The sequence below is a fragment of the Drosophila tropicalis genome, unplaced genomic scaffold (assembly GCF_018151085.1).
Source record: "Drosophila tropicalis isolate 14030-0801.00 unplaced genomic scaffold, ASM1815108v1 contig_694, whole genome shotgun sequence".
NCBI classification, from domain to species: Eukaryota; Metazoa; Arthropoda; class Insecta; order Diptera; family Drosophilidae; genus Drosophila; species Drosophila tropicalis.
Window position 1 is genome coordinate 4240974 of NW_027173176.1, and position 25520 is coordinate 4266493.

Below are 25520 nucleotides of genomic sequence, written 5' to 3' on the forward strand. Positions count from 1 at the left end.
AAAGGGAATTCATTGAGAGAGTTTGAAGTTAATCAGGTACTAAGTCTAGCTTACATTTAATTTGCCCTACCATTTAATCGGATTAAAGTCAATGTGTCAAAGTATTTGGGTCAAAACAAGAATTCAGTGCTTTAATGAGAGCCCAAATAGCAATGACCATGGCAACGGCATCCCGCAAGTTGTGACAGGCAAACAAAATGCAGTTCCAGCATTTGGTTCTGCTCCACAGGAACAACTTGTGTTGGCCAGTTTCAGTCGGGCCCACCCACCCACCTTGTTCCTTTCATATGCATGTAGCATAGCAATGCTGTTTGTAAAAGACCCAAGACAGACAGCTTGAATGGCCAGGACCAGCATGGCCCTGTTCGTTTGAGTATTAGGCAAAGAAATATGCATACTCTGACAGTCACCTCTAGAGGCAGAAAGATCTTTAATATATTTTTCATGTGCTTTAAACTTAATAGTTTGTAATTAATAATTCAGACGTGATGGAGGAGTATGTATATATTTTATGTTTGTTTTTGCGTAAAAGCTTATACCAATCATCTTCGACCACTGTGCGTTGCGTAGTGCTTCGGGGCTTAAATTTGCTGTCAATCAGTTGGAGCCCAGCCCAAGCCTTTCGACAATTGTGAAAATTAGACGCTGGCCACATTGCTGGAATGCCTAACCAGGAGTGGAGTTGGCAGTTTCTGTTGATGCTATTTTGGTTTCATTTCGATGCACTTGCCAGCGGCTTAAGTCGCTCTTCAATTTGGCTTAAACTTGCATCTGGCTCTCTGTCTATGTGTGTGAGTGAGTCGGGGTGTGGACATACCTACCTGCCTACCTAACCCATTGAATTAATGTCTCCACCTATATAAGTAGATTGTGGGCCGAGGGAAGAGCCGAGTCATGTTGCTCGACTGGCATATTGATATTTGTAGGACAGGCTGCAAATCCTTTTGCAGTTTACACTTGAGAAATCAAACGAAAGCCCTTGCTACGAATACAAAATAGTACACGGGGTTTTTGGCAATCAAAGACACGACAAATGTCTCCTTCGTTCCAGTTATTGTGGTTGTTGTTGTTGTTGTTGCAGCAGAAAAAGTTCAACTTTCGATTTGGTTTTTGGGCAGCTGTGCAATACGAGGCAATGAAGGCTCGCAAACGCTTCCCGGACGCTCATCAAATGGCAAACGACTGAGAGCAGCTCACGGAAAAGTGTGAGAAGTTAAAGCCTTGACCTGCTTTGACGGTGTCGACTCTGGGCCAAGGAGAGTGAAGTCGCTGAACGGATAGTCGTACGGTTCGTTGCACGTATCGAAGTCACTGGGATGTCCTGCAAGCATACACACACACACTTACAAACACACAAATCCTTTAGCCAACTTTTGCAGGATGGCGAATTTATTCCACTCTCCAAGCTCGACAACGTTGTGTGTTGGGGATTAGCTTTGTATTTTGTCACAGGAAATTACATTTCGCCTTAAGGATGCCAGAGCGCAAAAATTTCGTTTCATTGTTTGCGCGTGTCGGTGTATATGTGTATGTGTGTGTGCGAGTGCATGTCCTGGCTTTGCTGTCCTGCCCATCTAATCGTGTGTACGTGTACAAATGTCGTTGTATGAGCTCAGTGTAGTTTCATCTTGCCAACCGGCCAACCTGTCCACCTGTCCACCAACAAACAGTCACCCCACTCCCTCCATTTATCCTGTATCCTCTCTTCTAACCATCTAGTTGTACCAGCTCCATTAGTATTTACATTACCAGTACACACACAAGCCAAACACTTCCTGTTTCGTCCTTGCCGACAGTGTCAGTTGTCGTGGTTACCTTTTTGTACATCTCCCGGGCCAAATAACTAACTGAATATTACTCTTGTTGCTCCACCTCCAACCACCTCTTACCACACGATGAAGCTACATGGCAAATTGGGCGGTAGACAGGGAAGGGAAAGCTAACTGAAATAGTCGACTACAGAAACCGAATTGGTGTACTCGTATTTAAATGCCACTGATGCCTATTTGTTGATAGCCGCCAACGCCAAAACCAACATACACTGTACAAAATAATTTTAGTTGAAAAGATGAATGATTCTGATCAAGCCCAAGAGCCCATCAAGAGAATTCGTCGTATGTTTAAAATGAAAAACTAATTAGAAAAACCTTTCTAATCTTCATAAGTACTAAATGAACTACGATTAGTTGCTGGCTTAAGCTTGTCTGATTTTAATGTCTACCCATTAAAAAGTTTAACCATAATTCTTTGGCAACTACATGGACTTTCATTATTATTTAAAAGCAATTTATCAACAAAAAAATATATATGGGTTATATATAATAAGTATATAATAAATTTGTTCAGTGTAAGGAACGAACTAAACTAATGCTTGGAAAAACTTTAGTCATAACTTATGATAACATTTGCCTGTTGTGTGTAAGTGTGTGTGTTTGGGCCTATGCCTTAGTCCGCTTAGGCATCGTCTCATATGTGGTCCCTATGCCATTCCGTACTTACTACTGCTTTCCGTTCATGCATAGTCAATCCTCTGAGATTGCCGACTAACATAATTTGTGCCATGTTGAACAACGTTGGCGATGCCGCACAACCACATCCCTAGCCGCAACGCAAAGCCGAGAGTCGACAACATTGAGCCATTGCCATAAGTATACCCTACTATAACTCCTTCGCACCCAGAGCCGAAGCTATATTTGGAGCTGGAGCTAGAGCCAGCAACAAACAAATCCGCAGCTAATAATATACGGCTTTTGTTTATTAGATTCATACATTTTCTAGGCAAGTTTTGACGCACACTCACATGAGCGAGGAGGAGTTGTGTTGATGTGTTGGTAGGGGAAATGTATGCGTGTGCTCATTATGTTTGCTTTTATGGTGGTACTGTATGCCATGGAATCTCCAAAAAACCCAAACCAAGAGAGGAACTCAAACCCAAACCAAAATCCACTTCCATCTTCTCGAAGTGATTTTAATAAAATTGCCAAAGCGTGTAGGTAAAAACAACTTGAACAACTATGTACACATATGAACATATGTATGTATATGTATGTGTATCTATGTTAGTTTGTATGTATTAGGGTACCAGAAGCAAAGCCATGATAATGTAGGTGGTGGGTGGTGGCTACACATGTAAATCCTGGCCAGAAATCGCTGCCGTTGGCATATTTTCCTTCCGTTTGTCGCCGACCTATGACGAAATCGGGCACAAATTGCATGATTTACGTAATGGAATAAATAAAACAAATTGCTTAATTTACTGATAAATTACATGAGCGGCAGCATACAAAAACTTGCCACGACACATATGTGTGGAAGCCAATGACTTTGTTGTCCTCGTCGTCGTCGTCGTCCTCATCCTCGTTCTCGGCTTTGCCTCTGCCCTCTTTCAATTCAATGCATACCTTTTGTGGGTGAAAAAAAGGAGGCGGGCAGGTCGTTTTTTTGTTTTTGGTGTTGTATTATAAGTATTTTCTTCTGCATTTTCACTTTGGCACATTGTGCGAGATTAATTTCGTTGCCGAGCAATCGCCAATGGGATTTGGGAACCGAATGCTGGCCAGTACATGCACCCAGCCACCCATTTTCTTTTGACCGCAAGCCGCAACAACCACATGCGGTACGCACACACACACACACACGCACACTGACATGCGGGGCAGGGTAATAAGGGAAATCTACTGGCGTGTAAACTATTGCTACTTAACTCACACACAGATACACACACAGAAACAAAGGGGACACACCTGGCCGCATCTGCACACACACTCTTTGTCCTAGGCTCATTTGTTGCCTAGTTTGGCCCCATTTCTTCCTGTTTTCCTCCTTCCATCTCTCTTTCGCCTTTGTGTTGTGAATACTTACGAAAGATTTATGCCAAAAGCTAATTTTATGGCTAAACGTATTGTTTCATGTGTGTTTTGAGGTCAAGCTGAAACTACTTTTGTATTTAACTCAATATGTTTTGGCCGATGCGCATCCTTGGCCGTTTATTATTATTATTGCTGCTCGACTTGCCTTGAATCTAATTATTGAAGTTAATCGCTCCCAACAGACAAACCAGAGTTGGGCCGATAAGCATTAGCATTGAAAAACAAAAACAAAAATAAATTAACAAAAAATTAAGAAACATTAACAAAATATTAAGAGATTTTTCTTATTATTCCCATTTTTCTTGATTTTTTTGTTTTATTATTCTTAACTTTCCTAATAATTGTTAATTTGTTTTTATTTTTTCTCATTTTTTCTGAATTTTTTCTAATATTTAAATTGATTTGAATTTGAATATTTTTAATTATAATGCTAATGACAATGTGTGCAAATGCATTAGAAAAGTAATGCATTAAGAATGACTCTGCAAGTTAATATGTTTTATGTTTTTCAATGTGAAAATAACAACATTCAATTACAGATTCGAAATTGTCAATAAAAATTAGACCAATATTAAAAATAATAATACAATCACACGACGTGCTGTTGCGCAGATTTTTATAACAGTGAAAATTATAATTTACTCACCTGATTACCTCCAACACTGTGACCCCATTCAGCTATGCAGCTAGAACAACTGATGCGTCCCTCCTAAGCTGCAGCTTCTTTTATAGGCCCAGCCATGGGAAAGAGCAAGAAAAGTGCTCATTGTTAAATTGAATATTAAGAACAATTGACAATTCACCTAAACAAACTTAATGAGACCATCATTATTTGGATTTTTACAAATTTAATAGCTGAAATTTTATATACATGTATTTGTATTTTTATAATAATAATAATGAAATTTGATTGATTCATTTTAAATTTAATGGTTAATTTCTGTTTTGAATTCATTGTGCCTAACTTTAAACCATAAAAAAACTCATGAGCACAAGCTACAATCAAGTGAAACTGTTTTCATCACATTTAATTTTGTTATTTTTTAACAACTTTTAAATTCACATGAATAATATTTATTGGGATTTATAACATTTTCCGTAAAAAAGCAATCGACACTGCAATTGTTTGTATAAGCAATTAGTTTATTATTTTTAAATTCATTTTTGTTCTGCATTATTTTTGTCTAAAATGAAAAGAAAAATACAAAACTAAATTGTATAATATCGCAAATGTTCATCCTGCTTTCTGCATTATTTGTCTTATTATCGGTCAGCTAAAATTAATAGTACATAATAGATTCTAAAGTTTTAGGCGAATTGACCCAACGAAATTAATAATAGACACCCCAAATTAGGGGCATAGATCATCATAGATAAATTGATTCTACGAATAAGGTTTAACATAATGCATTTTTAATTACCTGTTTACAGAGTGGAGTAAAGAAAGATTTAAATTAGGTCACCTTTAAAACATTTTGGATTTGACATTTGTGTTACATTTTTGTTTATGTACATATATGTATAAATCTCTCATTATTCTCTTGGATGGATGGCCTTCACACATAGTCATGATTAATGTATGAATAAATGGATAATATAAGATGAAAATCAATTTTGATACTATATATGCATTTGCATATATGCACATATATGTTGTATAGGTGTAGTCAGCTAAGTAAATTTTATGATTGGACACGTTTGTAGGTGACTCATCAGCTCGATTGGGACCACAAACAAACTAATCGAAAGTAAGGCGATTCCTGCCACAGGTCACTGGTCAAAAGCATAATCACTGCCAATAGCAACAACAACACTTTTTGCATTGCTCTTGCAATTTGCCATGGCTAATCTCAAAGGGTACAATGGCCAACATATTCACAGGCACACACACACACACAAACACTCACACATGCATTGCATATTGACTTTCTATCAATGCAATGTCTCGTTCTGATGTTTTCAGCTCGTCCTCGTCGTCGTTTGGATTCTTCCATTTGAATTTTCAATTGAAATCAAGTTTTAATGTGGCCCAGCTGTCCCCAATGCAAAAACACACACACACAGACACAAACACAAACACAGACACATACGCTTATCCGGCTAACTGGGTACAAAAATTACTGCTGAACTCATTTATGGCCAAAACGAATATCAAAATTTAATTAAATTTTCATTTTCAATCTTTGTCCTGATGCTGGGTGAAGAAGGGTACAAATCTCTTTCTCTCACTCTCTCTTTCTCTCTTTTTTGTTGTGTGCGGGTGAAGGGATAAACAGCAGACAGAATTCCCATTTTTTATGCAAGGGAAATTCCAATTGGTAGCAAATGTTGAGGGCGTCACAAACTCAATTATGACAACTCAAAGGTAGCAACAAAAAAAAAAAACCATAAGAGAGAAAATAAACGATCAAAATCACTACAACAAAACTACAGGGGACAAATGGCTAAAAGAAGGAAAAAAAAATTCGATTATCATGGCTCGGTTGTTGGTCAACGGGACGCGTATTTTTCATCGAGCATTTTGTCATTTTCCAAATTTGTCACTTGACATGCGACAACAAAAACAGCAACAACAACAGGAACTCTGAAAAGTGCCAAATGTACCAACAAGATGGCCAACTTGACATCTATGCTACTGCTTCCATTCAGTTCAGTTTGGTTTACGTGGAATCATAATGTTAGCTTTGACATTAATGCCCTTTCTCCATAGTTATACTTGGGCCAATTCCCACACCGAGAATATGTCCCCTTATGCGCCGTGTCGTGGCCCTTGCCCATGGCCATGGTCGTATCGCTCTGGGGATTTTAACGAATGTGATTTGAAAATCAAGTTTTTGCGCAAATTGTGAAAACGAATAAAAGGCATCAATCATTCAGTCGAGCATCAAGTGAGCTGAAGTGTATAGTAAATGTCATTGCCATTGAGTATATGCAGCCATGGAGGTTAGAGTAGGGCAAGAAAAGAGAGAGAAAGAGACAGAGAGTACAGAGAGAGAGAGACAGAGTGCGACTGAGACTGAAATCGCAGGTCACCTCACTTCGCTGAACTGGCTAGTGTACTTCCTGACTGCCAGGGCATTTCCGTTAGCCCCTAAATCGAAATCGACTTACTGTCCTCGTTCTTGTCCTTGTCCTTGTCCGTTGGTCAGGCTATAATGACTATGACTCTTTTTCCATCAAGTAATAAATATTTATGCTTGGAATCCTTTGCTCTAATTTCTGTGGACCTATACTTAATCCAATGGATAAGAGTATCTCTGAAATATGTAGGTACCTACATATAATCGATATTTGTTTTTGGGTTTAATTGATACATTTCTCACATAATTTTCGACTACCTCTAAATAAGTTCAGATATGTATGAGAGAACAAGCTTGACTTTGATAAACAAAAACTAAGAGGCGTGAGTAACCATTTCAGATTTGCTTATTAAGTTAATAGATTAATTTCTAATGAAAGGAGTCACATGAATATTTTCCACATAAATTCCTCACAACGAATAGATATTCATATTAAACATATATGTAAGTGTGTGTGTGTATGTGTATGTCTCAATTTGCTGCCTGTCTGGCTGATAATGTTGTTTCTGGTGTTTTTACCTTTTGCCTTTTGGCTTTATTACCCGTCACATGGGCCTCCATTCCATTCCACCCCACTCCCCATAATAGGCTTGGTCGTGTTGTGTTGTGTTGTGCCCTGAACCAGGACTTCAATCTGGACTCAGAGCTTAGGACCTGCTGTGCGACTTTTGTACAGGTGACACATTCATTTGTTGGACGTTTTGATTATTTCAAACGAAGCGAAAATCTGTTAGAGAGTTTTGCTATTTTTGGCTAGGTTGCTTTTTGACTGGTTCGTTGGTTGGTAGCTTGCTTGCTTGTTGTCCTATGGCCACTAAAACTTTCTGTACATCACTCTCTTCCCCACCTTTTGATGTCAATATCTACACACACGGACCCGTAGATATGTCTGTGTGTGTGTGTGTGTGTGTGTGTGTGTGTGTGGACGAGTTGTCCATGGCTATGTGTGAATGACTGAATGTGTGTAAGCTCCGGGTGCTAAATGGTAATTTGCTTACCAGACATGGACCTGATGTTTTCCAATGTTGGTCGTCGTTGTTGTCTATTTGCCCAACTGACGATGCCAAAAATTGCATTTGCTTTATTAATTAAATACCAATTTTGTTCGCAATTCAATTACAGAAACATACATAGGACTTATTCCCATTTCCATGTACTCAATTCGTATATTAATTTATCACAATTTCTGGCACATATACATATTAAAATCAAACGAATTGGTTGGTCCTTTTAGATTTCATTGAAATTCGATGAAAATGTCCACCCCATGCTGCGCTTGCTTTTTGTGCGTTTTTGAAGAGGCGTTCGACATAAACATTTGTTGTACTGGATTAGATTCAATTTCATATTGTATTTTCTTTCTTTTGTTTATAGAATTTTTAACTTTATTCGTGCTGCCCAGTTTGAAATCTATTTGTTAACACTTGGAAAATGAAAATGCACCCGTTGGGTAAAATATACGATTAGGCCATCAAATTTTGTTAATAGACCCATCAAGTATTTATGCTAATCCATTTAAATCGTTCGACTTTTTGCATGGTATACCAAATTCGGTGCGAGGACCTGTTTCTAAATGATTTATTTATGACATTATGCATAATTCCAACTTATAAACTTATTTTTAACATGGTTATTTTTCCCATTTACCAATTTCAGCTTTCATTTTCATCACCTGCTTTTCATTTAGATTTATAATAATTTTTTGGCTTAGCAAGCAGGCAGAGAGGAATGAATTCCCATTTGCTTTCATCGATTTATAAAACTGACAATACGCTTTGTTTTTACCAATTTTCTGAATCGCTGCACAATCATAAAGTTGGCTGGCATAAAAAACTCAAGCGACACAAAAAATTGATATCTATTTGAAAATTGAAATATACAAAAACGTCTATCTTGTTTTTCCGCTTATGAATTTTCCATGGTATCATGCCCATACTCTATACATATATGTATAACCGAAAGGGAAAACACTATAAAATCATGAAAGATTGGATGAGGGACAAGGGTCAAGGGACAGGGTCTGGGATTGGCAAGGCTTTGTTTTACGTGACGTATTGTTGCGTTAACAAATGCTTATGTTGTTGCTTACTCAAACGAAATTCTCTGACATTGCAGTTTAGTGTTTTGTATCATTTTGTGAACGAACGAACCAGAAGAATGGCTCCCGTGTGTAAACACAATATTCTATTTCTGATTTGTCTAAGTTTATGTAGTTATCATTTTTTACAAATTTATGTGATCATGACTTCTGAGGAACCTAAGAGATTATGACATTGACGTGAAAAATTGTGAAATCTTCTGGAAAATGAAACGATAAATATCTAAAGAAAAGGAGATGTTTCAATTGATTAAACTTAAAAGTTAAAACCTTGCATTAAGATAGTAAGAATTTACTAGGAAAACTTCAGATAAAATGAACTCTTTGAGAGATTAATTAGAAAAGATTATAGAAACTAAATATTGCTGGGAATATAATATTTATTTTTAGTGAGACATTAATTCTATGGCTCATTTAAAGAAAGAAAATAAGAAACAAGTAGCAAGATGAAATGAATTTGTTTTCTAAAATAAATTCATTTTTTTCCCCGTCAACAGTTTTTGAACAGTTGTTGAGATAAACTTGAATGGAGGAGATAGACGCTCAAAAAAAGAATTTTATACAAAATGTAAGCAACTTTTTGGCGGTCAGTTGGCTAATTGAAGGTTGACGCCACACAATCTCTTTCTCTCTCCAACTCATCTTGTTCAATGTCTCTATAGAATACACTTTAATGAAAAAACTCAGAGAGAGGGAGAGAGAGAGATAGAGAGAAAAAAAGTAGCAAATGGGCTAAAGTGTTGGCCCTTAATGAAGCATTATAGCAAGCAGTTCAGGGCTTTTGCATTTTTGGGTTGTTATCTTGCACCGTAAGCTCCACAAGTATGAGTTAAAAATTTGTAGTTAAACTCAAAAACATTTGCTTTTAATTAAAAATTTCCACTTGGCGCACTTTTGGCGACCCACTGGAAATTACTTACTGTCATTTACAGCAACTTTGGCCCCCCGATTCCCGATCATCTTCATCTCGATTCCCATGCCATCTACAACAAAAAACTAACACACACACATATGTATGTATATACATAATCAATTTTGCTATGCAATTTTAATTACAAAATGTGGGCGTGGTCAGCATACACACCAACAGACCACACACACACACAGCACCCAAATGGGGCCAAGGCGTGTGTAAATAGCTGCATAATGAAAATAGCGACAAGTCCTTGGAGAATGCAGTCAGGGCCCCTTTTTGCCATTTTCTCGAGCATTTTTCTTCCCCATTCCTGCTTGCCAAGTAAATGACAGTAGGAAACGAACGAACGTACCGATGGACGGCCGGGCAGACGGACGTACAGACGACAGTGTCTGCAAAAAGTTAATACACATGACGTGCAACAAATTATATTTATCGCGCATCGGCAAGCATCAAATTATCAGGGCAAACCACCAACCGCAGCAGCGGCAGCAACACCATCAGCAAAGCATCTTTGTCGTCATCGTGGATCTACTGCTGATGGAGGCTGATGGCCCTTCTCAGGGTCCTTCCTGGGTCCATGTCGCGTCTGTCTCGAGCTGTAAATTGATGCTTAAGGACAATTTTCAGTTCATTACACGCTGGCTGTTGTCAACTGGCATCACTGGTACCTGTTATATAATGCATATCTAATGGGTATCAAGGGTATAATTAGCAGCCTCCTTCTATGCTATTCTATATTATCAACGGGGTATCATCGCAGTCGATGGCCAAATTGCAAAAGTATTTTTCGTGTAATTTTTATCTCCTGCACGGCTGCTGCTACTTCGTTTGGGCTGATGGAATCGCTGCCTGCTTGAGCAAACGATTAATACTCAAGTGTAGCTTAAGCGAAGTACAAAATATAAAAAAGCGAAAAAGACGCAACAGGATGGTGGCTGCTGCATTTTTGCAATGGTTGCTGCGCCACCGTGAAATTACAAATTGTGCCCGACGGCCGCCGCCGCCAAGATGGCAAAAACGACGACGACGACGATGGCTATGGCGATGATGATGTTGATAAAGGCAACTTACCTCACCTCTCAGTGCCACCTTTTAGCAAGCTTAATTTAATAAGAAGAAATTCCCAGCAGTTTATCACACAGGCACACACATATACACCCACTCATATAAACCGTCTAGCTTACATAATTAATTGTGATTGATAGAAGAAATTATTTGTCGGCGGCCAAAACAGATGGCAATGCCAAGTCAACCCAAGCCAAAAAGGTAAGATGAAAAATCATTTCACAAAACTGTCCCAAAACCCAAAAAAAAAGCAAGAACAGCAAAAAAAAGATTATGAAAAGAGAAAAGGTAAGCAACACCCACACATGTACACACACACACTGATCCGCACACCTGCACACAGCAAATGGGACATCATAAAGAAACTCAATTTGTTGCCGCTCGAGCGATTTGTTTGCCACGCAAATGAACAAAACGAGAAACAGGCAAAGGCCAAGCCAAGTCAAAGGTCCTCCTGCTCTGTGATTTTCTCTCTAAAAATGTGTGTGTGTGTGTGTGTGTGTGTGTGTGTGTGTGTGGGGGAGGTAGTAGATGGGTTTGGGTTGGTTTGTGTGTGTGAGTGTGTGTTTAAGCGAATGCAACAAAAACAACGTTGGCCATTTTAATTTATGTTAGCTGCCGTTGCCAGCACCGGGCTAAGCTGCTTAACACTGCCGAGCAGTATAAAGCGAAAAAGAAGCAGCGGTTAAAAAAAAAGGCCGCGGCGGACTGAGGACTGAGAACTTGCGGCTGCAAAATAACCTAAAAATATAGCTGCAGGCGAAAACAATGGCTAAGGGCGAACGAAAGTGCTCTGTGTGTGTGTGCGCGAATAATTCGCTAGCAAATTGAAAATAAATGCTAAAAAAAGCTCCACATGCTTTTTCGCCGTTTATTTTGAATGCATTTCTATAAGGGGAACCAAGGCGGATGTTTGTATGTCGGTGTGTATGTGTGTGTCCGTGGGTGTAAGTGTGTTTGTTCTGGGATTTCCTTTCTCCTAAATTTGTTAAAGTATAGCATACATTTTGGGGCAGACTTAAATAAATGGAAGCAATTTTAGAAAATGCTTCGAATCAGATTGCATATTTATGGATTTGTCTAACAGTATACATACTATATATATTTGGTTATATCTGTGCCGATATATATAGATATTTAAAGAAATTCAAGCTTTACTCACTCAACTGACATCCCTTTTCGGAGAACAATTCGATTGAGTTAATTTTGTGTAGTTGTTTTCTTGTCAAAGTTATTGTGAAAATAAATTTTTAAAGACATTACCCATCTGTGTTTGAGTGTATCTTGGTCACGTTGCCAATGTTTATACCCTTGCAAAAAGGGTATATTAATTTTGGTCAGAAGTGTGCAACGCATAGAACGAAGCATCTCCGACCATACAAAGTATATATATTCTTGATCAGCACGACGAGACGAGTTCAACTAGCCATGTCCGTCCGTCCGTCCGTCCGTCCGTCCGTCCGTCCGTCTGGATCAACGCAAACTCCTCCTAGACCGTAAGAGCTACAGAGCTGAAATTTTGCACGTAGGCTTGTATATACTGCAGGCGTTGTATATCTCGGATTCAGCCGGATCGGACCACTATATCATATAGCTCCCATACAAACCCCAAAGTCACGAACAGTGACTTTTCTCAATAACTTCGTTATTTTCTATGCTATTATCGTCAAACTTAATATTAGAGAGTTTACTACGCCTATAAGCGACTATGCCAAATTTGATCAAGATCGGGTGACTATATAATATAGCTCCCATATAAACGGCCAAGTCACGAACAGTGACTTTCTCAATACCTTCGTTATTTTCTGAGCTATTGTCGTGAAACTTAATATTAGAGAGTTTACTACGCCTATAAGCGACTATGCCAAATTTGATCAAGATCAGGTGACTATATCATATAGCTCCCATAGGAACGATTGGTCGAAAACAGTGACTTTTGTAAATAACTTCGTTACTTTTAACGCGATTGCTTTTAAATTAAACATTTGTTAGTTTAATATATCTGTTAATGACTGTGTCGAATTTGATAAAGATCGGGTGACTATATCATATAGCTCCCATAGGAACGATCGGTGGAAAACAGTGACTTTGATCAATATCTTCGTTATTTCCTACGATTGTAGGCCATTCTTTCGCAAACATAAGCCTTTTTAGATAAAACGTTCTTCCACATTGATGGCTAATAGGTAAGGATAGAGTTACCAAAAAGTTGCAAGGGTATACAAACTTTGACGCGGTCGAAGTTAGCCCCGGCCCTCTGGTTATTATTATTTTTTGCAAGTTTTCTTCTGTTTTTTTTTTTTCATTTTTTTATTTTTCATCCGCTATTCCGCCATTCTCCAAGTTTTCTTCGCTTCGTTCGTGTTCGTTTGTTTGCCAAGTTTGTGTTACAATTTCCGTTTGCCACTTTCTTCCAACTATTTGGTCAGTTCCAAAGAACTGTGGTAATGGTCGAAATGTCACCTGTTGCCCGCGTTTCACCATCTCTTTAAACATTCACCTGACGCAAATTCGTAAAGTTTTAAGTTTTATAATTAAAGACTAAATGCATGTGGGGAATGATAACGATGCTGAAGGGAGATATAGAGTGAGAAGAGAAAGAGAGAGAGAATTTCGTTGCGAGGAAATTTCTAATTCAAAGTTAAGAGGAAAAAACAAAACTTAAATAAACAAACAAATGGCCAAGCTGGATCTAACATACGACCACGCCCACTTTATGTACGGGTTTTTTGGGGGTGTTGAGCGCAGTTTACGCTCATTACCCGCTACCAATAACCAAGTGTGCTCACACACACAGACACACACACACATTCGCATAGAGAAATAGACAAGTACAGGCAACACTTTGCCAGCAGCACTTAATTACGAAACGTTTTTTGGGCATGAGGCAGCAGCTGGTTGAAGGGCAGAGGGAAAAGTTGTGGATCCTTCGTCTCCCAGTTGTCTCACTTGTTTTGTTGCCTTTGTCAATGTGTGTGTGTGTGTGGGTGTGTGTGTGTGTGGGTGTGTGTGTGTGTGTAGGGGCAAAAGCAGTTCAGTTGCAGCTGCGTCTTTTGCCTGCCATGCCGCTGTCAATTGCAACATGCTTTGTGTTGTTTTTTTTTTGTGTGTATGCCAATGATGAGAACGAACCCGCCGCCGTCGTCGTTGGCTTCGCCGCTGCTGCATTCGTTTCCCTCTGGCTTAATAGGTTTTTGCTGCCTCTACGCCATTCCCTTTCCAACCTCCTTTCTTCTGTCGACGTACTACTTCACCAGCTACAGGCAGGACAGTACACATATGGAGCAGCAGCAGCAGCCCTCGTACACAATAAGTCAGCTCAGAGCGGCAGCCTTTTAGCCTCTCACTCGAGCAGTTATTTGTTTTACCCCTTTTTTTTTTTTTTTTTTTTTTTTGGTTTTGTTACGGTTTTTGCGTTTTAAAATTATTACATCTTATTTACAATGTGCGAGTTGTCGTCCTGGTTGCCGCATTTAAGGCGTGCCAGCGACAGCATGTTGTTGCTGTTGTTGTTGTTGTTGCTGGCTCTCTTCTTGTGCTTGTGACAAAGAAATGTTGCAAATTAAGCGCTCGACTGCATGTGCTGCACAAAGTTTTCAAGAGCTGCAAATGCAACAAAATTAAATAAAAATGTGCACGTTTCTTTGTGCATATATACACATATACATTTATGCCATACGATACACACACACACCCATACACATGCCAACTCATTGTTCGTAATTGTATTTCAACATTCTCTACTGGTTGCACTATATGTAATGCTTTATTATGTTACTGCATGTTTTAATGCCCCTTCGCCTCGTTCGGAAATGGGAAAATATGTCATCATCATTGCAACTCTCTCTCAACTCACTTTAACCACACAACTTTTTACCCACTCAAGTGCACGACTCATTTTCAACTCGCTTACTTCAAATTGCATTCAAGTTTTTTACTTCCAGCCTTCTCTTTCTCTTCAATTGCATTTCCGGTTTTATATTTCATGCGCCTCTTGACCGGCGCGTTGCAAGTACCAAAACTTTGCACAGCAACCAACAAAAAAAAAAAAAAAAAAAAACACGAGGGTTTCATTAACCTTACCAAAATGCGTTGCCTCTGATATCCAAAAAGCTTTTTCCCTCCTTGTAAGCAAATTATCCGTAGAACAAAAAAAAAAACATTATGAGGGCAAGCCGCACTTGACTTAAATATATGTATATCTTGAAGTTCCTTTTTCTGTCTTTAATAATATCTAAGACATATATATATATATAACTCAAGAGCCTATCTCTAATTCTCATTTTATCACTGTCCCATCATTTTGTTGCCTTTCGATTTAGACTATGATGATCTCGTCGTTACTTTCATTGTGAGATCTTCAGAAGAGATATCTGCTTCATTAACAATGCTGATTAGAAAGAGGTTTAAAGCGCTTCCGTTCCTGTTTGTTATGATGACAGGAAGATAGAAGTTTGTTTAGAATAAACAATGAAAATCTAGAAAATATCAGATGCTTAAAATGAATATTGTATAGTGGCTGCTGAAGCCAACGCGAAACTATTTGGTAATAACAAGTTGAGTTTGCCTTTAATACATGTCCAGTTAGCATGCAACTGGCAGCTGAAATAGCAACAAGAGCAGCAGCAACAGCGGTAGCCATAGCAGCATCAAGAGCATCTCTCGTGTACAGGACAATATCAGTAAAAATACCGGTAATAATATTTGAGGTGCTCCGCAACGGTGCTTATACAAAATATACGAAATATGCTTGTGTTCGTTTCTCTGTCTCTGGCTCAGGCTCTGCCACTTTTACGCTGCTTGACGATGGACGTGCTTCTTGTACCTTCATGCCCCCTAGAGGCAACTGGCTAGGGCAGGGCAGAGGCGTTCCAAGCTGACCCAGAATGCAACTTGTGTGCTGGTTAGTTGGCTAGTGTGTGGTCCATTTTCCTATCTTTAGGTATGTGTGTATGTGTGTGTGTCATATGACTCGGGGCTGCAATGTTTTACTTACCACAAAATGCTGTAACTAAACGGACTAACACACAGACATAGAGACATACACACACACACAGATATGCAGAAGAAAACATGCATATAGAGATAGATAGTGAGAGGATAGAACAGGACTACTTATGGAGCACTTGAGGCAGCACGCACACACACACACACAAACACAAACACAGGTAAATGTTCTATACGACATGTTCTACATGAGTACGATATATCCACTAAACTCTCCTTATAGTTGGCAAGTTTTGTCCTCACACACATACACACGCAGTTTATACCTATATATACACCTGAGACCCTCCCACAACATATTGTTGTGGCTATGGAAAAAGTTCTTGGCCCCAAAAATTGTCACGGTTTCAGGTTTCAATGGTGCCACACACTCACATTGACAGCATAAACTTTAACTAAAATTTAAGTGGGCTATACAAAATGTGGTTATCACGAATGGGGTGGGGAGGATGGCGTCCTGGAAGGGGGTAAGCACTTTTAAATTGTTCCAAACTGGTTCGATAATGAAAAGGTGAGAAGGGTGTGGCCGGCCTAGGGGTTATCTCTATGTTACTCAAAATGAAATGAAATGACATTATTATCTTTTTAGTAAAAAGAAACAAAATACACATTTTGTCAAAAAAATTTTGTTGTAATCTTGTTAAGATGGCAAAAACCCTTTCTCTTTTTCTTCTGTCGTTTTGTGTTCTTTGATTTGAACAACTCCACTTCACACAAATAACACCAACTTTACGCTAAGTGCACTTTCGCCTAATTTGGCAATCATTTAAGCACTCAGCCAGCCAATCAGCAAGTCTGTCATTCGTTCACTCATTCACATAGCCAACCAACCAACCAAGCAGCCAGCCAGCCAGCCAGCCAGTCAATCGACACGAGCCTGCCTAACAGGAATAGGAACCAAAATCAGAAACTGAATCAAAATCCTAATTGGATTGCCTGCTTGATGTAATGGCTACGCAGACACCGAACTCAATTGCAAAACGCGTTGAGATTTCAGCTGTGTTTTCGTTGTTGTTGCTTTTCGTTTGGTTTTGCTGTTGTTGTTGTTCTTTTTGTTGGAAGTTATCAATGCCTTGCGGTGTTTAATCAAGCGTCCAAAATCAATAAATAAATGTGTAAAATTGTACGAGCGTCCAACATTGCGTATGAGCAATTTTTAACATAGTGTCCATGTCTGCAATACTTTGATAAACCTTTACCAATAAGTAAAAATGATTTCCTCTCCTTCTTTTTTGCGCACTTAGTAGCCCAAGTAACATAAGCAGCAGCAGCGGCAGTAGCAATCGAGTAAGAAAGAAGGAGAAAAAATAATTGAAATTCGACCGAAACTCATTTATCTTTAGGCCAGAGAGATGAAAGGCAGACAATCGGACTGACAGACATCTGGCAGCAATCGTAATTTAAATAATAAAATATTTGAGCCAATCGATCGATAAATATGAATTATGTTCAAGGCATATACATACATAGAATAAATGGCATAACACAAGAGCATAGGGAGGAGCTAGGCAAACGTTCTTTCTTACTGTTTAATTATAGTAGACACACAGACACACACACACACAAACTCATTTATATATTGATTTATTTGTGAAATGAATAGGAAACTACTAATCCCGACGACGTGTGAAATGCAACATGAAAATGGCAAGCAAAATCCCTTATTTTGCCTGGCTTGCATAATTTCCCCATCCCAGTCCACATGGGCCACATCTCTGCCATCTCTTCTTAAGGAACTTCCTTTAGTTTTCGACAAAATCCTTTCGATAACGAAATAAATTGCTTTCAACAAAATGCTCATTGCTTTGATTAATAGCAGAAAAAGCAGCAGCAGCCAATGGTTTGCAGATGCCTCCAGTTTTGGACTCCATTTCGTTGCCTCTCACTCACCTTCAACTTGCTCTCAGTCTATTCCTTGAGCTAGTGGGTAGAAGCTTCCCCTTCAGTTTCCTGGCTTGTGTCTTGGTTTGGCCGGGCTCTCTTTCCTTGCTGCTGATGAGCGTACATTTACTTAAATGGTCTGCTCCCTGCTGCTTCCTGTGTGTTTGTGCTGTACGAATTTAATTGAGTGCTAAATGGCACGTAAACTGATAGGTCAACATACACACAAACCCACACACACACACGGTCACATAAACACCCTTTGGAACTTTCATTTGTTGGCCACATGTGCGTTCGCAAAGACCGAGTCGCAAGTTGGCAACGTTGTTGGCAAGACGTTGCCAAGGACACGCGCCGGAACGCGGTTTAATGTGCATCAATGTTTCATGAAATCAGCAAAATGTCGGAGCAAATTGCATAGGTTGATATATAAGCCAATATCTATATATACATATATCACAATATTGCATTTCAATTGTAATGAAATTTCATATCAATTTAAGCAAATATTGATGAGTGAATTGGCGAGTTTCGATTTCGATTCGATTTGGTACGGTTCGATTGATCGCGGCTAGATGATGTCACCTTAACCGTAACCTTTTCTTCTTCTCCTTTGAGTGCGTCACATTAGCAGTACAATTTGTTTGGTAATCCTGTGTTTTTGTTTTTTTTTTGTAGAGAGATGTCTAAGGCCAAGTTTTTGGGGCCACATTTCCATTTTCAGTTTTCTGCTTGGCCAACTTTTTGGCTTGTTAATCCAAAGTTGGATATCTGTGTGTGTGTGAGTGCGTGTATTGGGTGTTCTGTGCTCTCCGAGATAAACGTCAACACGTGCAAATAAAGCATTAAAACAGCTAGCCACACACACACACATCCACATACATGTATTGAAGGCAAGAAGACAGAGCTTGCCCGAATACGAGATGTATGGAGAGTAAAGACTGAAGTTGCTGCTGGCCTCAAAGTGAGAAGTAAAAGGCGGCGCCTTGACCGCAATGACTCAAATGACGAACAGCAAAAGGCGTCCCAGGCACAGTTCTGTTATGTTGTTGTTGGTTTGACTTACAAAAACAAGCCAACCACTCACATACAGACACACACACACACACACGTAAACATACTCGCACAGACAAGGACGCACGTCTCAAGTTTATCAAAAAAAAAAAAAAACTAAAAAAAAAATTAAGAAAAAAAAAAAAGAAAAAGCAACAAAACGAAGCGCTCAAAAAGGCAAACGTGTGCAGGCTTCAGGAGTGTAGGAGAAGAGTATGTGGACAAGTCCCGGGCAAGCAGCTCGTCTCAGCACAACTCAACTGGGGCAGACTGGGGTGGACAGAGGCTGGAGCTGGAGGAAAAACTGGTCAGGCCACACTTAATTCATTCGTGATTTATATGAGTCGCTTTCAGGGACTTAAAGTGTGGTTGCAGCTTTGGCTTGGCTTAGATTTTTGGCTTTGGTCTTTTCCATTTTGTCTGTTTGTTTCTTTTTTTTTTTTTTTTGTATATAGGTTTTTTTTTTTGTTTTTTGTTGCACAACTAACGAAACTATTTTTGCGGTTTGCTTTCTGCTTGAGCTTTGGGGTTGTTTGGGGGGAACCAAAGTGCTAAGATTTCCCTCTGTGTGCTGCATTAGTTTCAGCTCTCAATTAAAAATTCCTCTTGAACTGCTCAAAATTCAATTCAAATTTTTGGCCTGGATTCTTCTGGACTCAACAAAGTCGTAAGGCAAGCCAAAATCCAACCAAACCACTGATAAAATACACACACAAATGCACACTTTCTTTTATATATACAAATATATATATACGTACATATATAGAAACTTGGCTAAGCCTGTAAAAACAAGTTTTTTGGCTGCCTGGCAGCCTCCAAACGGCATTTTGTCACTTTGACAAAATTGTTGGTAGTTTTTAGCTTCAGATCTCTCTGGCTGGTATGTCGCTAACTCTGGTCTGGCTTCGGCTACGGAGCTTGAGCTCTCCTCTCGAGCACAACTTGTCGTTCAAGTGACATTCAATTATTATTTCAGCCCAGTCGGTACAAAAAGTTTTTGCAACGAAACGAAACGAAATGCTGCGACAAACGACAATATTGTTAGAATGTATTACAACAGGACACAGGACAAAGGTCGTTTGATAGGGAGCGGGAGGGGTCGAATTGAAAGGGCGTATGGTAGTGAAAGACTGACTGACTGACTGCCTGACTAATGGAAGGATGGCGGGGTGGGGTATATAATACGTATTTGCGCATTAAATGTGAAACTTTGCAAATAGTTTTGTGCCAAATAAAATCAAAACAAATTGTACGAAACAAAACAACTAAAAAATACACAAAATTTATATTTATATACATATATATGTATGTATATGTCTCTATAAAATTCAAAAAGGGAAACTTTTAAATTGCAATTTGAAAGCCCCAGTAGGCGTGGAAAAGTGGGAGAGACAAACAGACAGACAGACAGACAGATTCACTTAAATTTGTATCTATGAAAGTTTTCAAACATCCAAATATGGTTTTCAATAGAATGAATTAAACTTCAACCAAGGGAGCAAAAGAGTAAGAGAGAAAAGATCTGTGCACTTATCTTATATCCACTATATACATACATACGTATTCACAATAACATTAGTTTGTCGAGTCGAAAGTTTATGGGCTCTTGTGATAGCTCTTTTTATTTTTCCCGAACCTATAAACAATCACAGGTATTACGGTTGTTTGCCAAAGTAGTAGATTGTGGAAAACTTTTGCCTCGACAATTTTTCTCTCTTCTCCGCCTCTCTTAATGTTGAAAATATTCCGGATTGGCTGCTCTGGTAGGCAAAAGAAGCTTGCTGGGACCATAGAGATCACGGGGCCATGCAAAATGCGAGTAGTTTTGCCCATTGTTGTTCGCTGTTGTCGAGACCGAAAAAGCATGCAGCTTAAAATTAATGACAGCAAAGTAAATGTCAACGCAGAATGAAAAACATATCCAGAAATGTGCGAGGCACAACTTTACCCAACCGCAACGTGTGGCAAAAACAATAAAGAGGCGTGCAACTGGACGAGAGGAAGGTAGTGTGTGAGGGCGACAACGACTACGAAGGCGAAGACGAGGGTAAGAGCAACGACGATGCATGGCTTCCGGTTTTTGTTCACGCGCTGGTATTTTGAGCCACGCCCTTAGTCCTGACTCCTGGCCCCGCCAACAAACGATGGTCCTGATCCGGGCTTACTCTACTCGACTACACTCAACTCAACTTAACTCTGGTGGCGCAGGCATTGCGTGCGTGAGTGTCACATATGCACATTTTATTTATAAACTTGCAGCAAAGTGGAAAATAAAAAGCAGTAAAACCACCTCAACAGGCATGCTTCTTAACCTTTTGCAACCCGCGTTGCATGCACCGCGATAAAACTCGTAAAATGCTTATCATGCCCCAACCGGATGTGCACAGTGTCAAACAGCGGCAACAGCAACCGAGCAAACTGCAAAGCGTTTTTATAGCAAATGCATAATTGATAAGCACGCAGAGTAAAACAATGACTGAACGGGCAGGGCAAGGCCATTTAAGGCCATATCCGACCAATGTGTGATTAAATGTATGCCACATTCAACTGCGTTTCGTTTTGTTGTTTCCTTTTCATCAAAAATTTAGCATAGAACATTTGGATTACCATAACCAGGAGACAACATGTTTAATAACTGCTTAAAAAATGTAATTCATCATTTAATTTTGAAAAAAGAGATACAAACGTTATTGGGATGCAGAGTTATTGAGCCCAGAAAAGTATGCTATAAAGATGTGCCAAGTCCCATTCCAGAAGTTTAATTGAAACGGAGATGTTGACAAAGTTAAAGACCAAATTCTTTTCACAAAGATAATTCACTCTTACTTTATTGGGTACGGAAGCGCTTTTGTTGCTGTCAAATACCACAACGACTGAAAGCATGTTACATAGATTATTTAAAACTCTCTGATACGGTAATCGTTTTTTGCTCTAAGTAAAATGCTTTTGGAATCTGGGCAGAATTCTTGCGATACCGAGTGCAAAGTAATGGCAATCGACCAACACTTTTTGCATTAATTCGCTCTTGTTTGCACTCGAATAATGAAAATTATTTAACAGTCGCCTGCTCAGCTGAGCACGAAACAAAAACAAGCGCGTTAATGAACTGTGTAATTTAATAATGATTATGAATGTTTAACAAAATTAGTAGAACGTTAACGAGGGAAAAACATCAAGTTAATGAACACAAAGCAAATTTAAAATAATATATTTAATAACTTAACAATAATGGGGAAACCTTTAACTGAATGTGCGAATCAAGAGTAAACAAATAAATGGGGAAAGCAATCGTTGCCTAATTGAAAGCCGCTTAGCAAAGACAAATCGCTGCTTTATGCCGCACTTACTAAAGTGCTCAAGTGTTCTTTTAACCCACCCACACACACATACACACACACGCACATAAACACAAGCACACACCATCACTCCGAATATTACTCTCTTTGTCGTACATCCGTGCGGCGGCAAATGCACAAACAAAACGCGTTGCGAAATGTAAAAATGCTGCCAAAGTATGCAAAGCTGCTCGTAAAGACACTCAAAAACTACGTGCATGCAGCTCAGCCATTTGGCTGCTGCTGCAAGTCCTTCGTCCTCCGCCCTTGAGGCTCTTTTGCCATCGTTTCTTTTCATTTTATCTGTCTGTCTGTGTCTGGAAACTAGCTACTTGCTTAGCTACTGCTTCCTGCCGCCTCTACATGCCCGGTTTCCTTCCTGAAAATCCATCAGCGCTAATTTTGCATATTTCAGTTACAATCATTTTTTTCTTTTTCCTCTTACTTTTCTTTACATTCTTTCGTTCATCGTTTTTCTTTCGCTACCCACACACACACACATACACAATTCCAAGCGCTCATTCCACATAGAATTTTTACCATCATTTCTTGCACTTTACTCGCTTTTGTTTGGCTTAGCTGGCTTGTGACTTGTGTTTTCACAGCTTTAGTCTGAAAGATATTTAAGTTATGCCCAAAAAAACCAAGTAAAATTGAATGGTTAGGGGAACCAACGGAGGTCGTAGGGTCTTCCTCTTATGTGATGGCAAGTGGCCTTGTGTCTGCTCTCTGATGATGAATTATGTGAGCCACGTATGTTATTAATAATTCCAGTGCTGTCAACAAATACATTGTGTTCTGCCTATGGCACACACACCGAATGTATACATATAAACATATTTCGGTTTGCTACTGCTGCTGCTCCTGCCTGTCGCCCACATTGCGTATGCGTAATATGTTTATTTCAAGATCGAGCAAAGCTGCGGCATCAAATTTATTAAACAGCTGCAGCTCAAACCGCTTACAAGTGAAATAAATTCGAACTCAAAATCAAAGCTATAGAACAATAAAGAGCAACAGAGACAAAAAGAGAGCGAAACAGGTAAGGGGAGTGGGATTCCGTTTCCCGAGCTTATCACGAAACAAGGAAATTAACCATATGAACCACAAATCTCCCTCTTCCTCAACCTCTCTGTCTCTTTTTCTTCTGTTATTATTAACATGGTTTTTGTTTTTGTATTCTTTACACATACCCACGCAGATGCCTTTGGTGGTCGCTCTCTGGCATTGTTTGCTTACTCCATTGTGTATTGGGTTTCAAGTGTCAAACTTAATTGCTTGAAAAATTGAACTCAATCAATTTACGAGGACACGACACACACTCAAATGCACACACACACAGACACACAGACACCCTTATATGGCAAGAAGTAAGGCAACATTTTTGTTTTAATCGACAAGATCTTTCAAGTGGGCTTCTGGGAGGGTTGGTGTTTGATTCAGTTTGGGCAAGTCAATGAGTTTATATGTACGCATGTATATATAGTGGTACTTCATTTCGCCAATTAAACATTTCGCTGCATACTTACAGGCGTTTGCAATGAAAATTGTAAACAAAACTATGCTATGTGTGAAAATGCGTGTCAGACATTTTCCCAGTGAATTCTTCACCAAAGTTTATCGTTGCCTAGCTGGCTTGTTGTTCGGGTTCGCCATCCAAATTTATAATGGCCTAATTTTTAAGTGATTTTTGGTTGAAAATATTGGGTAATTGTTCAACTATAATATAAATTTGATATTTAAATAATTTATATTCACTGAATGACAGAATATAGAAGAGAAAGAGAGAAAGAGGGGAGGGAGAGTCGAGTTAGATATTTCTCTGACGATTTCCCTTGGGCAGTTTTGGCACGGGACACTACCCTGAACACTTTGCACATTAATTAAATATTTATACACAAACACAAACAAGCAAATAGATAAGCAAAAACACTTGCATGTGCAGAGGGCAAACAGAGCGCAACAAATAAAGAGACAAACGACAGTCGAGGACAAGGACGAGTACAAGAATTCCAATTCGGTTACGGCACGCTGACTTTGACTTGCAGATACAAATAGCAACTTACAAAACACACGAATAGACGCACACACACACACGTATACAGACACAAATATAAATAACACATATACAAATAGATACATTTATTTACTGCTCTTATTGTTCGTGTACAAATTTAACGTCTAAGCTCAAGACAATGCAATAAAGTTGAAATTAGTTCGGGCCATAATTTCAGGTGAACATCCGGAGGCAATGCAAACTGGCTCATCCGGTTGTCAGTACAATTGGCTTACAATTGTTCTGCTACTGAGTCTCGTGCTATGCTACAGTCATCACTGTGTGGCGGCCACAACAAGTGAAAGTGCAGCAACATCAGCCGCACCACCATCATCGTCATCATCATCATCATCATCATCATTATCTGGAGCATCAGCATCAAAACGTCGCGCTGCCACAGTGTCATCAACTGCGGTCAACATCTGTCGCCAAGCCACATGCCACGCCCATGCTCACACTAACGCCAGCACCCACGTTTATACCGATGACCATGGTCATGTTCATGTCCATGCCAAACGGCTCTGCCACAGATGATCAAATTGAGGCACTCACAACGACAACTAAACTAGCGTAATTTAAGCAGCATCCCAGCAGCACATGAAATGTCTCTGTCTGTGTGCGTGTGTGTGAAAGAGAAAAAGGTATGAAAGTGAAACTAAAAAATACAAAATGGTAATAAAAGTGTGTGAATGTCTCTGTTTTAAACTGTGCTACCAAAAATCAAAAGTATAAAGAGAACAAAATTGTTGATATGACATACGCACACACAACGCTTTACGAATGTGTGTGTGGCATATCTAAAACAGTTTTGACCCTCCGCAGCCCTCCCCCAATTCCCCACACATCTATCTAGAATATGATATTACATATGTATGTCTATAACTATTATGCAATCGGCTTATAACAATGACATAGAATCAATCAGAATTGGGTCAAATGATTTGCCATACCATTCGACTTCATACTGCAACACAAAAAAAAAAGAAAGAAAAACAAAACAGAGGAGAGGGAAATACATTTTTAATGTTGAACAAATATTTGATGTCTTTATTAAAGGCTGTTAATTAAAATTATTATATTTTGTTACTAATTATTTATTTAACATTGCCTTTAAATTGAATACATCAATATTTGTGCATTCGTAAATCAGATGCCGA

The 25520-nt window shown here is 39.1% G+C and overlaps 1 protein-coding gene across 1 annotated transcript in view; it reads left to right on the forward strand.

Moving 5' to 3' along the window:
* The window catches only part of dpr6 (defective proboscis extension response 6), a 105439-nt gene extending 80012 nt beyond the window's left edge, over positions 1–25427 (forward strand). Inside the window, exon 7 of the mRNA XM_068292545.1 lies at positions 24542–25427. Coding sequence (XP_068148646.1) covers positions 24542–24897 — 356 coding nt within the window. The 3' untranslated portion in view covers positions 24898–25427. The remainder of the gene's footprint in view (positions 1–24541) is intronic.
* The last annotated feature ends 93 nt before the right edge of the window (positions 25428–25520 follow it).